The sequence below is a fragment of the Acanthopagrus latus genome, chromosome 19 (assembly GCF_904848185.1).
Source record: "Acanthopagrus latus isolate v.2019 chromosome 19, fAcaLat1.1, whole genome shotgun sequence".
Taxonomy (NCBI): Eukaryota; Metazoa; Chordata; class Actinopteri; order Spariformes; family Sparidae; genus Acanthopagrus; species Acanthopagrus latus.
Genome location: NC_051057.1, coordinates 22390241 through 22403365, shown reverse-complemented (window position 1 = coordinate 22403365; position 13125 = coordinate 22390241). Strand labels below are relative to the sequence as shown.

The 13125-nt window shown below is 46.3% G+C and overlaps 1 protein-coding gene and 2 long non-coding RNA genes across 6 annotated transcripts in view; 2 read left to right on the top strand and 1 right to left on the bottom strand.

Moving 5' to 3' along the window:
* The window catches only part of LOC119008567 (cadherin-20-like), a 29831-nt gene extending 20548 nt beyond the window's left edge, over window positions 1-9283 (bottom strand). The window contains exons 1-3 of the mRNA XM_037079018.1: window positions 8890-9283; window positions 3393-3696; window positions 150-444 (exon numbers count right to left, since the gene is read on the bottom strand). Of these exons, the coding sequence (XP_036934913.1) occupies window positions 150-444; window positions 3393-3623 (526 nt within the window). The 5' untranslated portion in view covers window positions 3624-3696; window positions 8890-9283. The remainder of the gene's footprint in view (window positions 1-149; window positions 445-3392; window positions 3697-8889) is intronic.
* Window positions 1-13125, top strand: part of LOC119008568 — a 93058-nt gene that overhangs the window by 3966 nt on the left and 75967 nt on the right. The window lies entirely within an intron of this gene.
* On the top strand, window positions 9457-11461 carry LOC119008570. The gene is made up of 2 exons (XR_005071460.1): window positions 9457-11257; window positions 11346-11461. It is a non-coding gene; the product is annotated as an uncharacterized LOC119008570 (long non-coding RNA).

The window sequence follows — 13125 nt, the reverse complement described above, 5'->3', positions numbered from 1 at the left end:
CCTGTAAGAACAAACCAGAACCACGACTCTGCTGGGCTTTTACGCATGTTGTTCTTGTTCTCTGCCGCTTTCTTTAAAAAATAAAACACCTCAGGCATGCACAGGCGACAGTTTAGTTTCCGTCTGCCCTCATCTCCCTGCCGGCTCACCTATTTTGGACATTTCGGGCACAGACGCCTGGTACGGTCCGTCCAGAAACTTCGGCTCGTTGTCGTTGATGTCCTGGATCTTTACGATGAACTCGGACTCGGGCTCCAGAGGCCGGTCGGTCAGGCGGTTGCGGGCCTGGGCGCGGAGGGCGTACTGGGCCTTCACCTCCCGGTCCAGCCTCTGGATGGCGTGGATGTCGCCCGTGCTGTCGTCGATGGTGAAGGTGGTGCCGGCGCCCTCGCCGGTCAGGATGTACTTAATGGAGCCGTCGCCTTTGTCCATGTCTGAGTGGAGCTGGGGATTGTTCACAGAGAGGTTTTTACTCCACAAAGGAAGGAATGATCCCTTTGGTGCTTGGAGAGACAAACTAAACCAGCAAAGTACAACAAAAAGGTCGCAAGTTGTAACCAAACCAGCGGGAAGATAAACAAACATGTGGAGCAGTGACACGATTTTCGAGGACGTTCAATCAGGTCACATCAGCCAATTTTAGAACAATGCATCAGTCGAGACGACCGGATCATCGTTGTGAAGCCAAAGAGCGGAAAACTGTTGTTCTGAATCCAACTGAAAATGTCGCAAGCGGGTCGGGTTGACGCTCAAACGAACACATTTCTGTGGTGGCCATTCAGAAAACGAATCTAAGCAATCTTTGGCTGCAGTGTCCTCAGTCTGACTCTCTGTTTAAACGATTATAGAACGAGTACCTTTGATCCCACTGTCAAATGACCCCTACGTCGACATGGGTGGCGTATTGTTGTATGTGTACCCCCGAACATCTAATCACAGCTTACAGCCCGATTGTTGCCACGGGGCCCCGTGGTGCAATCAGAGGCCTTTTGTGGCCCGTAAGTGCAAATGCCAGCCATTGATGCGCAATCACTCCTTACTTTGTACTTAGAAGGGGCCTCCACGCATGATGAGTATTTCCATCACACCGCCAGAGTGGAAAATAAATGGCCCCCCAATCGACGCCTGCCTCGTATATAATCAACAACCCAGCTGGACGCAACGGAAACCGCCGACTCCCAAACACACACATACTCGGCCACGCTACGCAAAAAAAAAAAGTTTGCAGCTACAAGAGCTCATTGTTGTTGTTCCGCCGATAGTCCAACAGCTATCTTTATATTACCTGTCGTCCTCAAACCGAGCGGCACACAATACAGTTTTCCTATCTCTTCGGACAACGTGCCCACCTGCAGCCGAGAATATATTTTTTAATCAACACGCCATTGTGGGCTTCAGCCTCGTGTCCCGCAGGTGATATATCTCAGGCCTCGTCCACCTTCTCCCTGCACTGATCCCCCTCCTTTCTACCCAAGCCCATGAAAAGAAGGGAGTTTGACACTCAGGCTATCAATTACCTGCTCGGTCTCAGCCCCAAGCCCAAAGCCCCGAAAACCTCCCGACATCCCTACCGCTCTGAATACTAAAAATACTAAGCTGAGAGAGGGGGAAAAACTGTCAGGATGGAAGGCTCCAGTACATGTTTTCTCCTGCTTTGTCATATCCTACAATGCCTCTCTGCCTTGAGTGGCTCTCTGGGTAGTAGCCTGGCCTGTCACAATCACTTATTTCACTCAGCTCAGGAGAAAAATTAGGGGTGGGCGGCTTTGAAAGGAAGAAACGCTAAATGGAAAAAGAAGAAGGAGGTAAGATGGAAGCGAATATGCTTCAGCGGCTGGAAGGAACATTTAATCGAAAACTTTTACTCCACAGCGCCGTCGACGTCCCCTCAGGACTTTTAACTCTTCGATCTCTCACAAACACGTGACTGCGGAGGGGGGAAAATTATTCCAGAATGCAAATTAGGCAGGTTTGCATCATTTTCCAAAGGGAAATATCTGGAGAAAGATTCAATCAGAGGTTCAGAATCTGCGTTTAAAGATCAGGGAAGCATGAGGAAGGATGTTTACATGCTCACACGATCCTCGTTTCTATCAGATCACTTATTGTAAACACATTTATGATGTTAACTGAAAGATTTGAACCTGTTGAGTGCTACAGAATATTCATATAATTATGTTAGACCTCAGAAATGCAATGTGATAATGGATGAGGCAGAAGTTTAAAGTAAAATATCATATAATCTAAAAACCGGATCAGCTTCCTGACATTTCTGATTTCATGTCTGATGCTTGAAACTGAGGTAACGGGACGTTAGCTAACATCACGGTATCACCGATTGATATGACAAGCCAATGCTCCAAATATCTTGAGTAAGGTGATTAAAACTGATTAAAAACATTTTTAAAAAATTCAGGTTAAGGATTCATTATCAGTTTATCGTCTTTAACTACCGTTTGGAAAAAATGTACTAAGCTAACAACTCTTTTGTCTGACAGCTGTGTTGCATAAGCCTCGCTTTAGTTTGAAATGTTGTAATGATACTCGTCTGTTTTCATAACGAATCCTTCTTTTGACTGAGCAGACAGACACGGAAAGCGGTTTAATCTGTCGAGACACCTGCTGAGAGCGTTTTTTTATCATACAGGTAATTTTTATGGTTGGACAAAGGAGGGGGAGAAATTTAATGTGATATTTTCTGCTTGGAGTGGGTCATTTATGTCGGCTCGGCGTTCACATTACCACAAGAGCTTCAACACTTTTCTGGTGATGTAACGGCAATTTTTTATTATTTTTTTTGCTAGATTGTTGTCTCTGTAACGCCTGGATAATGACTGGCCTTACGACTATTGATCAAATGTTCCAATTCACTTTAGCGACTTGAGCGATCAGAGTGCTCCTTTGTGAGCTTTTTCCCGGACATCTTTTCAGAGCGACGCTGCAGACACGCCGCCCACTTCTGTGGAGTCGAGGCCGACTTCAGCGAAGCCTCCGTTCAAGTCAATTAACTCAATCACGGCTGTCTGGCTCTGGTTCAAAGTGGTCAGACGTGTAGACGCAGTGCATCCAGGGATTAATCTGAGGTTTTTGGCCCACCAGTGATTGTCTCTTTTTGCATTTGGCGATGACCTCCAGCCTGCTGCACTCTCCCCCCCCCCCCGTATGTTTTTAAAGTTTGGGGGTTGAAATATCTCTGCAACACCTACACGGAGAATACCTTAAACTTTGCCTTGAGTGCAGCTGGTGAAAACACCGAACACCGGACTGAAAGGTCAATCAGAAGAGCTGCTTCCCGACCAAGCCTGGAGGCCAGCACGCGTTACGTTTCTTCAGGTCATAACTTCACGCGTGTGTGTGTGTGTGTGTGTGTGTTCGTACAGTACATCACTGACCTTTCCGATATAAAGTGGTTCCAGTCCGGTGTACTCCTCCAGGACAAAGAACTGGTTCCACACCCAGCCTCGCTTCACTCTCTGCAGCAGCGCCGAGCTACCTGCGTTCGCCGCCTCCTCCTCCTCCTCCGCCGGTTTACCCAGAATGCTGTGAGGCAGAAGGGTCAAAAGGCCGAGGACCACGAGGAGCAAGGTGCCGGCGAGCGCTGGAAGAGGCAGTCGGTCTCCCATTGTTAAACCCGGGGTTGTATTTGTAAAAGGACAAGTCCCTCTTTCTTCACGAGTGCAGTTGTGTTTCTGGCGGCTGTAAGAGAAGAAGAAAAAAAAAAAAGACAAATGAGTCTCACATTTGTGTCCGTTTAGACGCCGTCTTGCTTTTGTTGTAAAGTGAGACTGTAAGTCTGAGACGGTGGGCGACCTGTAGACAAGTCTTTTCTCCTGCTTCAGCCCCTTTTTCTGTTGAGTTATAATGAGCCTTATCACAGCTGAATCAGGGGGTTTTTTTTGAGGAGAGGAGGAAAAACAAAACACTCATGTCATGAGAGAGTTGGATTATAAATACAAGAAAGACCGGCTGTGTGGAAGGTGTACGTAATGAATGAGGCGGTTGATTTAGCTCACAGCTTGTGGTTTTTGTGGAAAATTGTGTAAGCTGGGAGACTTATTTTTGTCTCTGTGTCACAAGATGCCAAATAAAAGCAGTAATGTTACTGTCCTGTAAGCTGATAATAGATCAGATAGATCAGCTCTTTCTCCCATTTAGCTGCCGGGCTAACGTCACGTTAGCTCGGCAGCTAAAGGAGAGAAAGAGATGACAGCAAAGTTCAGCTATACAGAGAGCAACAGACAAACTGCACTGATATTGATTAAAAAAAACAATATTATTCAGAAGTTGCATGACTGTAGTAATTATAAAACAGTTTCAGTCACTCCTTTGGCTGAGGAGCTAACGTTACATTAGCAAACATTATGGGTTCACTGACGGATAAAACAAGTCGCTGCTCCATCTTGAATGTCCAAATATCTTGACGAAGATGATTAAGATACCGATGTAACAAGGATTTATTATCAGTTTATTGTCCTCAACTTCCATCTGGATAAAAATGTGCAAAGAAAAATAAGTATTTTATCCAAAATGTTGGTTATTTTCCTCCAGTTGTGTAACCTTGTCATGAACCGAACAGATAGTGCACCTCGCCGTCAGCAGCTTCAGCACCTCGTCTTTCACATTATCACAAAAAAAAGGCAAAAACCGAACACCCCCCCTCCTCTTCCTTCCTCTTCCTCGTTCCTGTAACGAGGAAGAGGTGAGCTCCTTCGCACCTCCTGTGAACGAGGAGCCCCGGGGGAGGGGGAGTGTGATGTTCTGACGCCGCGGTGTTTCTGTTCACACTCCCGCTCAGTTTCTACTCACACCTTGTTGTACGAGCCTCCCATCGGCGCCGCTCATTACAAGTGTGCTGTACGTCAACACAAGCCCAGCGTTTGGATTTTAATACTTCTAAATACTTTCTTTCTTTGCTCTATGTTGCTACTTTTTGACGGGAACATCACAGGAACCGAGGTCAAACACACAAATATCTCGCAGGAGCTAATCGATACTTTTTTTTTTCAATGTTTTGTGTGTGGTGCATTGGCACCTACGCCGCCTCCCGCCATCTGCATCTTGTTTTTATGTATTAACATCTGCCTGTTTTTTCCTCTGCTGCATTAACGAGCTCGGTGGGGGGGAAAGAAACAAGGCGGGTTTATGGTCAAAAGGCAAAGAAAAGCTACAGATAGAGAGAGAAAGGCTGTTAGCAGCAGGAGGAGGAGGAGGAGGGAGGAAAGTTTTTTGGGGGGAGGTTTGAGAATAAAACCAGCGGAAGAAAGACAGACTGTTTGACTCATGGGTTGACTCCATTATGTTTTGTAAGAGAGAGCGCATTGTGCTGCCCGGAGACTCTCTCTCTCTCTCTCTTGAATCGCCAAACTCAGTTAATCATTGTTGAAGAGGCACAAAAGGCAGCGAAGGGTGGGGAGGCGTGGCGGCGTTGTCAGCGGGGAGGCCGACCCCGAGAGAGAGTGTGTGAGCTGCTGCTTTGGCAAGGACGGCTGACACTTGACCTCGCTGCTCCCCCGCTTCTTTCTCTTCATTCACTCCATTATGAAGTAAAAATTAGCTCCCTGTTCCTCCGGCGGCCTCCCAACTCTCAGCTCCTCCCCTCCAAAAGGTCACGAGCTCGGCACCCCCCCCACCACCTCCGAGCATTTTGCTCCATTTTGTCGTCACTAATGAGGTGACAAGCTACCGCGATTGTGCTGGAAAAACATCTCACACATCTCGCTTCGAGTTAATCTTTGCACACTTGTTTAAAAAGAGAAAGCAGCTGCCACACAAGCTGTGAATGGCGGGTGGAGGGGATGAAGGAGGAGCGATCATATGAGAAAGCTCAAGGCGATGGAGGTATTTTCCCACCGTCAGAAACAATCTTTCTGATGGAGGGAACCGCGGAGGCAAAATTGGCGATTTTACCGTTTGTTTTGAAAAAGTGGCGGCTGTCGGGAGGAGCAGCTGGCGTGAACAAAAATGATGGTTAGTGTCGTCGAGTCGTCTTCCTCCACAAGTCCACCTGCTGCTCCATTAACTGCAATCTGACAACAGCAGACTTTATCAAGCTGACGGAGGACGGCGACTCGTTTCCTTCCAACAAACAAACAGGAAGCGAGTGATACGGCGCGGCTGAGCGAGCGCCGCCGGGCCGAGACGGGCCGAGATTGGATTAATGAGTCGCTGACGTCCAATTTATGAAGACAGACAAACTCTCGGACAAACTCAAAAACATCTAAGACTGAAATATGTTCAATTTCAAAGGGACAGTTCACCCAAAAATAGAAAATTCAGTTGTTATCTGAAAATTTAGACGATCGTCAAACTTTTTATAACCAGTTTTTCACCACAAATCATTCCTGAAATCCAAAACATCTCTCACGAGATAAATAACCCTTTACATCAGGAACTGTTGCCCTACATTTTAAAGGAATAGTTCACCCAAAAAGACATTAAAACTCTACAAATCGTCCAAGTCCAAGTTACAAACTCTCGGACAAACCCCAAATACTTTAAGATTGAAATATGTTCAATTTTAAAGGGACTGTTCACTCAAAAAAAAGAAAATTCAGTCGTTATCTGCTTGTGATGATGCAAAATTAGATGATCATCAAACTTTTTTTTGCCATAAATCCTTCGTCAATACCAAAACTTCACTCATGAGATAAATAACCCTTTAAATCAGGAGCTGTTGCTCTACATTTTAAAGGGATAGTTCACCCAAATGTCAGCCCTTCCAAACTGCTCCTCTATCTATCAGGAATTTACGATTTGTGACGGCAAACTTTTCCATCTACAAATCGACTGATTAACCGTGTGAAATAATCATCAGTTCCAGTTCCTCCCCCGACCTTTTTTCACTCTCCGTGTGAGGTTACCCGTCTCAGTGTGCGGTACATTAACATGGGTCGGCCCTGTTTAAAGTGCTATGTGGAGCATTATTAAGTGTTAATTTCACAGTGGCCGTGTCTGTGCGTCGGCTCACCTCGGCTCTAAAAGGAGGCCTCCCAGACTGTGGAGAAAGGTCTTTAAGAAACTGGGTGGACCCGTGAAAAAAAAACAGATCCTCCCTCCTCCCCGAAACGTCACGGCCAATTTGTTAACCACAATTGATTCTGCACGGTGGAAAGTGACGCTCTGCATATCTCCGACCCGGGCAACGACGGGCTTTGACACTTTGACTTTTTTTTTTTCTTTTTTAGTCTCTCTGAAAAAGCCCGAGCCGAGTCTGTGAAATACGTGGGAAGGATGTTGGATCTAATTTCACTTCCTGGGCCGAGAGCTGAGCGTGACAGCTCCGCATCCCCCTATTTTTTTTTTTTTAAAGAAATGTCTGAATGCTAATGTTTATTTACTTACTTACACGTAATTAAACTCTGCTGCTGCTGCTGCCTCGCTAACTTTTTTTTTTAACAAGCAGCTCGTCCTCGCGGCGTGGCCTCTGGTGGGCTTCCCTGTGCGAACGTATGAAGATGAAACGAAAATGACCAGGTCTGTGCACCGTCACCGCCTGCAGCAAGGACTCCACTCCGCTCTTCATCCCTGCTCGCAGTCAGCGGTGGCAGCCTTCAAAGGCGGGCGCCGGGCTGAGGGCGAGGTGTGTGTTCTGGCCAAAAACTCTCTCAAGATCACACGGTTGTTTGTGTTTGGTGTGAAATGTGAGTTCTCGGTGTGTTTTGCGCAGCATGTGTGTTTGTGTGTTACCCTCCATTCGTCCTCTTTGCTCTCACCCCCCCCACCGTCACCCCCTCTCAGGAGGGAGACGCCGGCGTGGGGCGAGGCTTTGAACCTGAATCTCTTTAATTGTGGGGAGCTCCTCGGGTCTGTGCAGCCGTGACGAGCGCCTACCTCCCCGCGGCTCGTTTACTGTAAGGTGTTTTTAATTACTCGTCCCTCTCTGCGCTCTCTATCTGCCTCAGAAGTTTCTACTATTATTCCTACGACAGAAAATCAAAGAATCCTTCCTCCTCCTCCTCCTTCTTCTTCTTCTTCCTGCTGCACGTTTACTTCACTCATCGCTCAGCGGAGCCCTTGTCATTTATGGAGAAATTAAATCACACAAACTGGCATTCATCCCAGCCCACTGGTGCATGGAGATGATGTCACCGTGCATGAGCGTCATCCGGTGAATAAAGTTTGCAATCAGTGTCACTCCGCCGCAAATTTGAACGAGCGCGGCGTCTCGAGTTGGGGGGAAACAGATCCTCTCGGATTAACATCCAGCTCGTAATCTCGTAACCACTTCCTGCCCTGGGATTGTCATTTTAAAGTCACCCCCCACCAACACACCTTAAATGTGTGTTGTTAATATCCTCGTTCTTTAAAGCATCCCCTTTCGACCAACAAGTCTGGGGCACATGTGCCAATCTTTGTTGGGGACCCCGAGCTTACAAGACAGCCGATAGCTTCTTGGGTTTTATAGAATAGAAAAAAAAAGAACCTGTCCTCATCTTGAGAAACTAGAAGCTCGGCTCAGGCACGAGGAATGAGGTCTGAATGGCAAACAGAGGTCCGCAGAAGAGCAGATAGACATTCCTCAGCTTCGGAGCGGCTTGTTTGAAGTAGCGACAGTGCAGACGTGCTGAGAATCAGCGCCACGCTCACAAAAAGTTTTTTTTTTTTCCTAATGTGCCACCGAAACCCCCAGAGCTCCACGAATAATCACCGTGACCTAGTTTATTCACAGCCAGACGTGCAGCATATATACATATATATATGTTTCTGTAAACTTTCCTTATCAATTAACAAACAGAAAATGCCAACTATTGATTCAGAAGTTGCAACATCATCCCCGACACGGCCTCAGAGTGTTATTGACTTTTTTTAGCGGTCATGTTTTGAAAATGGCATGGATCATTTTCACTCTCATTTTTTTGTCATTTTTAAGCACAAACTTCCACACCTTACCTTCCCCCGTTTCAACTGTACTCTCCTCTTCTTCTTCTTCTTCTTCTTCTGTGCAAAAAAAAAATAAAAAAATGCTCTCTTATCTCTTTGTTCCTCTTCTCCCGGCACGCTCGCTAAATTTCCCCTTGTAAAAGTTGTGAGAGCTGCTGCCTGCAGAGCATCGCTTTCCCTAAAAGTCACCTTGAGTCCACACTCTCTCTCTCTTTCTCTCTCTTTCACTGTCCTCTTTGTAAAGTTTCCCCTCTCTCCATCTCTGCATGAATATATTTATATATATCTGCTTCTCGTCTCTCGGCTGCTTCAGCTCTGTCACCGCTGGCTTGCACACTCACATCCCCCTCGGTGTTGACTATCTGGGGACCCAATCAGACTAAAGGACCAATTGTCCCCGTCTCTTTACAATCAGTGGGACGGCCTCCTCCGGCGTAATCCAGCCATCTCGGGAGGAGGTGGTGGTGGAGGGGGAGGAAGGAGCAGTGGACGGGAGAAAGGGGGGGGTAGATTGACAGCAGGATAGGGGGTAAAATTACAGCGAGGGGAAGGAGGGGGTGAGATATCAAAAGAGGTGGCAGAAGGTGGAGGGGAAATGCTTCTGCACGCCTGACAAAAGCAAACTCATTTTCATCTGAAGGTATTTTGCAAGTGAATAAAGTGGCCAGCTCACGGCGGAGGGGAGGAAACTCGCTGTGCTGGAGATTTGGGGTCCTTGGATCACTGACCAGTGAGGTAGGAAAAAAAAAAAAAAAAAGATGAAGAACCCTCACCACCTTTCCTCTCTCCCTCTCTCCCTCTCTCTCACTCCGGAGAACCTGCCCTAATGCATTTTAATGAGCCGGTGTCGTACACTGGCTGGATCTGCGGAGGGATTTACGGGCATGAAAAGATGAAGCTTTAAACTGCATTATATTCCTGCTGCTTGCCCGGTCAGAGTCGAAGCAATTAGTTTTCCAAATTGGCAAAAAAAAAGATCCCGGAAAAATGAGCTGCACGCCAACACACACACAGAAGAAGAAGAAGTAGAAGAAGAAGAAGAAGAAGAAGTGTGGCGGTAGATTAGTCATGGTCACGGAGATCTGATCCCTGTTTAGCAGCGAGCGAGAGAAATAGCAGTGTTTCATTTAAGCAATCATGGAAGTAATGCAGCAAAAAAAAGAGGTTTCTCTCTCTCTGGCATATTTCTCCTCAGGAGGAGCAAAGAGACGAGGAGGAGGTGGTGGTGGTGAGGGGTGGAAGTGAAAGTGAAATCATATTGGAAATGTACTCGAGCATGTTTAAACAGAAATGAGAATATATTATACAGAAGCTAGACGGGTTCTACGCCGCTGCTCGGGCTCTTCCTCTCTGGTTTTTTATTTCATTATGACGTCTCGACTGTTTTCAGATTATATTTAGGGTCAAATATGAAGCAATGGAGCTCATGGAGACGATGGGAAATGTGTTTGGGACGAAGGGACGCCTCGGGGACGAAAGGGGTTCCTCGAGTCTCAAGTTAAGATAAAATGTGAGTCGTTAAACTCGCTATCGAGGGGGACCGACAGGAGGAGAGCTAATTAGCCAGTCCTGCGTTACTGGACTAAACCAAACACACAGCAGGACTTCCTCCTCCAGGAGTTCCTCCTGTGTGCTTAGCTAACGGCAACTGTATTCGTGTGACGTTTAGCGGCAAAATCAAGTGACGGAGCTCCAAACGTGGTCGTGGGAACGAAATGTGTTTGGGAGTTGGAGTCGCTTTAGTCGCTGTGAGGCTTTGTTCCACCTTATAAAGCTACGTCGTGATTGAGTCTCGCGGTTTGTTTCGTTCACGCAGCTAACAGCTAACTGAACAAAACACACAGCAGGACTGAGATTTCCTGCTCCGATGAACAAGAGTTTAATGTGACAACATGACAGCTTTAGTTTCTTTTCTTTGCATTTTAATTCTGTTAATTTTCAAACCAGGGTTACAGGAGCATTAGCGCCACCTGCTGGCCTGGAGTGTAGCAACTCAATTCTATCTGTTGCCCTTAAAAAGTAAAAGATTGTGTCTTACCGCAAATCTTTATGAGCAGATTTCCCTTCCCTTCTTTCTTCATCATCCATCAGTGTATGTTTTATAGTTTCATTCGGTATTTACGTTAAGAACACTAGAGATAAAAGTACTTCAACACGTAATACTTTGATGATAATCAAGTAAAACGACAGTCCAGACACGAACTACAACAAACTTTCTGTCCTATTCATCGGAACAACTTTGCTCTTTCTTTTTTTTTTCCACTCGACAGCCCTTTGACTCTCCTTAATCTTCCTGACAGAGTAATTTGGTGTGTTATACAGCTCTAAAAATACAGATGAAGGGCTGTTGTCACCCGCCGAGCCAGATGGTCAAAAGGTTGTACTTCTCCATCGGTTCAATATGTTTTTTTTTCCTCTTTCCACCACTCTGTCCCTTTCAATATGTCTTCTTTCTCATTTGGCAGGTCATTCTTCTTCCCCGGCTGCCCTCCCCGTCGTCTTTGTCTCTTTGAGGACCTGACTGGTTAGCGCCCCGGCCAATCTGTCAGCGAATGCTTGACTGGACCCCCAGAAAAAAAAATAAAAAAATAAAGAAAAAGGCAGGGGGGCTCCCTCTTTGTCAGGGCGGTGCCTCAGAGATGGTGGCATTCAGGCCCATTGAACAACACCTTCCATCACTGTGGCAGAGCAGGGGATAATAATTGGCAGAACAAATTGAAGCTATAGGGCTTAACGAAGGTCTGTTACGGTGGTAGACGTCTAGAAAACAAGTCCCTCCGGGTCCCCCTTTACAAAAGGGCCCAGATCCGCCATGAGAAATAGATTGGATACAGTCATGTTCTGCATGTTGCCGGACTTTGGTTTGGCGATAATGTGCAGGATGTCGTAGGGACACGGTGCTTTTCACGCCTTGGATCAACGACGCCTTCTCTTAATGCTTGTAAAAGAGGCCGTGACTTGTTCTGTCACCTCAGAGTACCTTTTTAGCTTCAACTTGTTTGGGGTCTTTCATTAGGAAAGCTGATTTCATGCTTGTTAGAGTTACATATCCTCTCCGGATAAGTATCCTCTCAATTACCATTTACTACCACTCCGTTAATCAGTCGTACTTTATCCCCTTGTTAGCCATTTTCCCCTCAAAGCAATCATTTGTGACTTGAGCAACACTGAGTACTTAAGTTGATGATAATTTTTTAATATTAGCGGCTTTTTTTAGTTTATAAAATGTTCCCGGAGTTGTATGTGACGTCTCAAATGTCCAAGAAAACAACTTATTTAATTTACTGTCACATAAAACACCAAAAGTGAGAATCCTTTTACAACTGAGAGGCTGGTAACAGAGTCTCTAACTCCGGGTGGGTAACTGATGACCCGTAAAGGTCCACATTTAAAGGGGCACTTGTGGAAGTTATGTTAAGTTCTGGAAGCTAACGTTAGCCGCTGTTGCTCTCTGTTAGCTGACTCCATTTCTAAACGTTAGCTGCTGTTTTTCTTTGATAATAACAACACTCCAGGGTTTTAGAGTTGTGTCTTCACTACACAACGTTGTCCGCCACAGGCGACGAAATTAAGGCTGACTGGTGATCCAATCAGGTTGCAGCCTAGCACCATTTTGGTGCCACTGTTGCTAAAGACAACTGGATCACTTTCAGTCTTGTGCAGCAGAGCAAGCACAAACAACAGATTAGCTTAATTTTTTTGGTCCCAGACGGAGACGTGAAAGCAGAAGAAAAATGGTGCCGGGCTGCAGAAATAAATGGTGCCAGGCTGCCAGCTTGAGTGGATCACGAGCAGGATGAAGGAGCACAGCTCGACTGAAAACAAGCTCTCAGAGTTGTGACCCACTCCGTCTGAATCTCCAGAACTTGTTAACACCGACTTCAGTACCGCCGAACAACCCCTCTCGGATTGGATCGGTTCCCTAACTGAGGAGACATGGGCGACATTTTAGAGGTCTGCACCGGGGAATACTTCACTGAGCACACACCTCTCGTCCGAGATTGAAAGTTAAATAAGCTCTTAACGGCGCGGCGCATCCAATAGCCAATTAAAAATAATGACAGCAGTTACGTGCGCCGGACTTGATGAAAAAGTACAACCGGGGAAGGTAATACCCTGCTCGCCGTCTGAACTTATTTACCCCTCACTTATCATGCAGCAGCCTTCAGACCGAATAACCTAAACAAATTCCAGCCAGTGTATCACTTTGCCACCACAACCACCACCAGGGGAAGGCATGAAAGA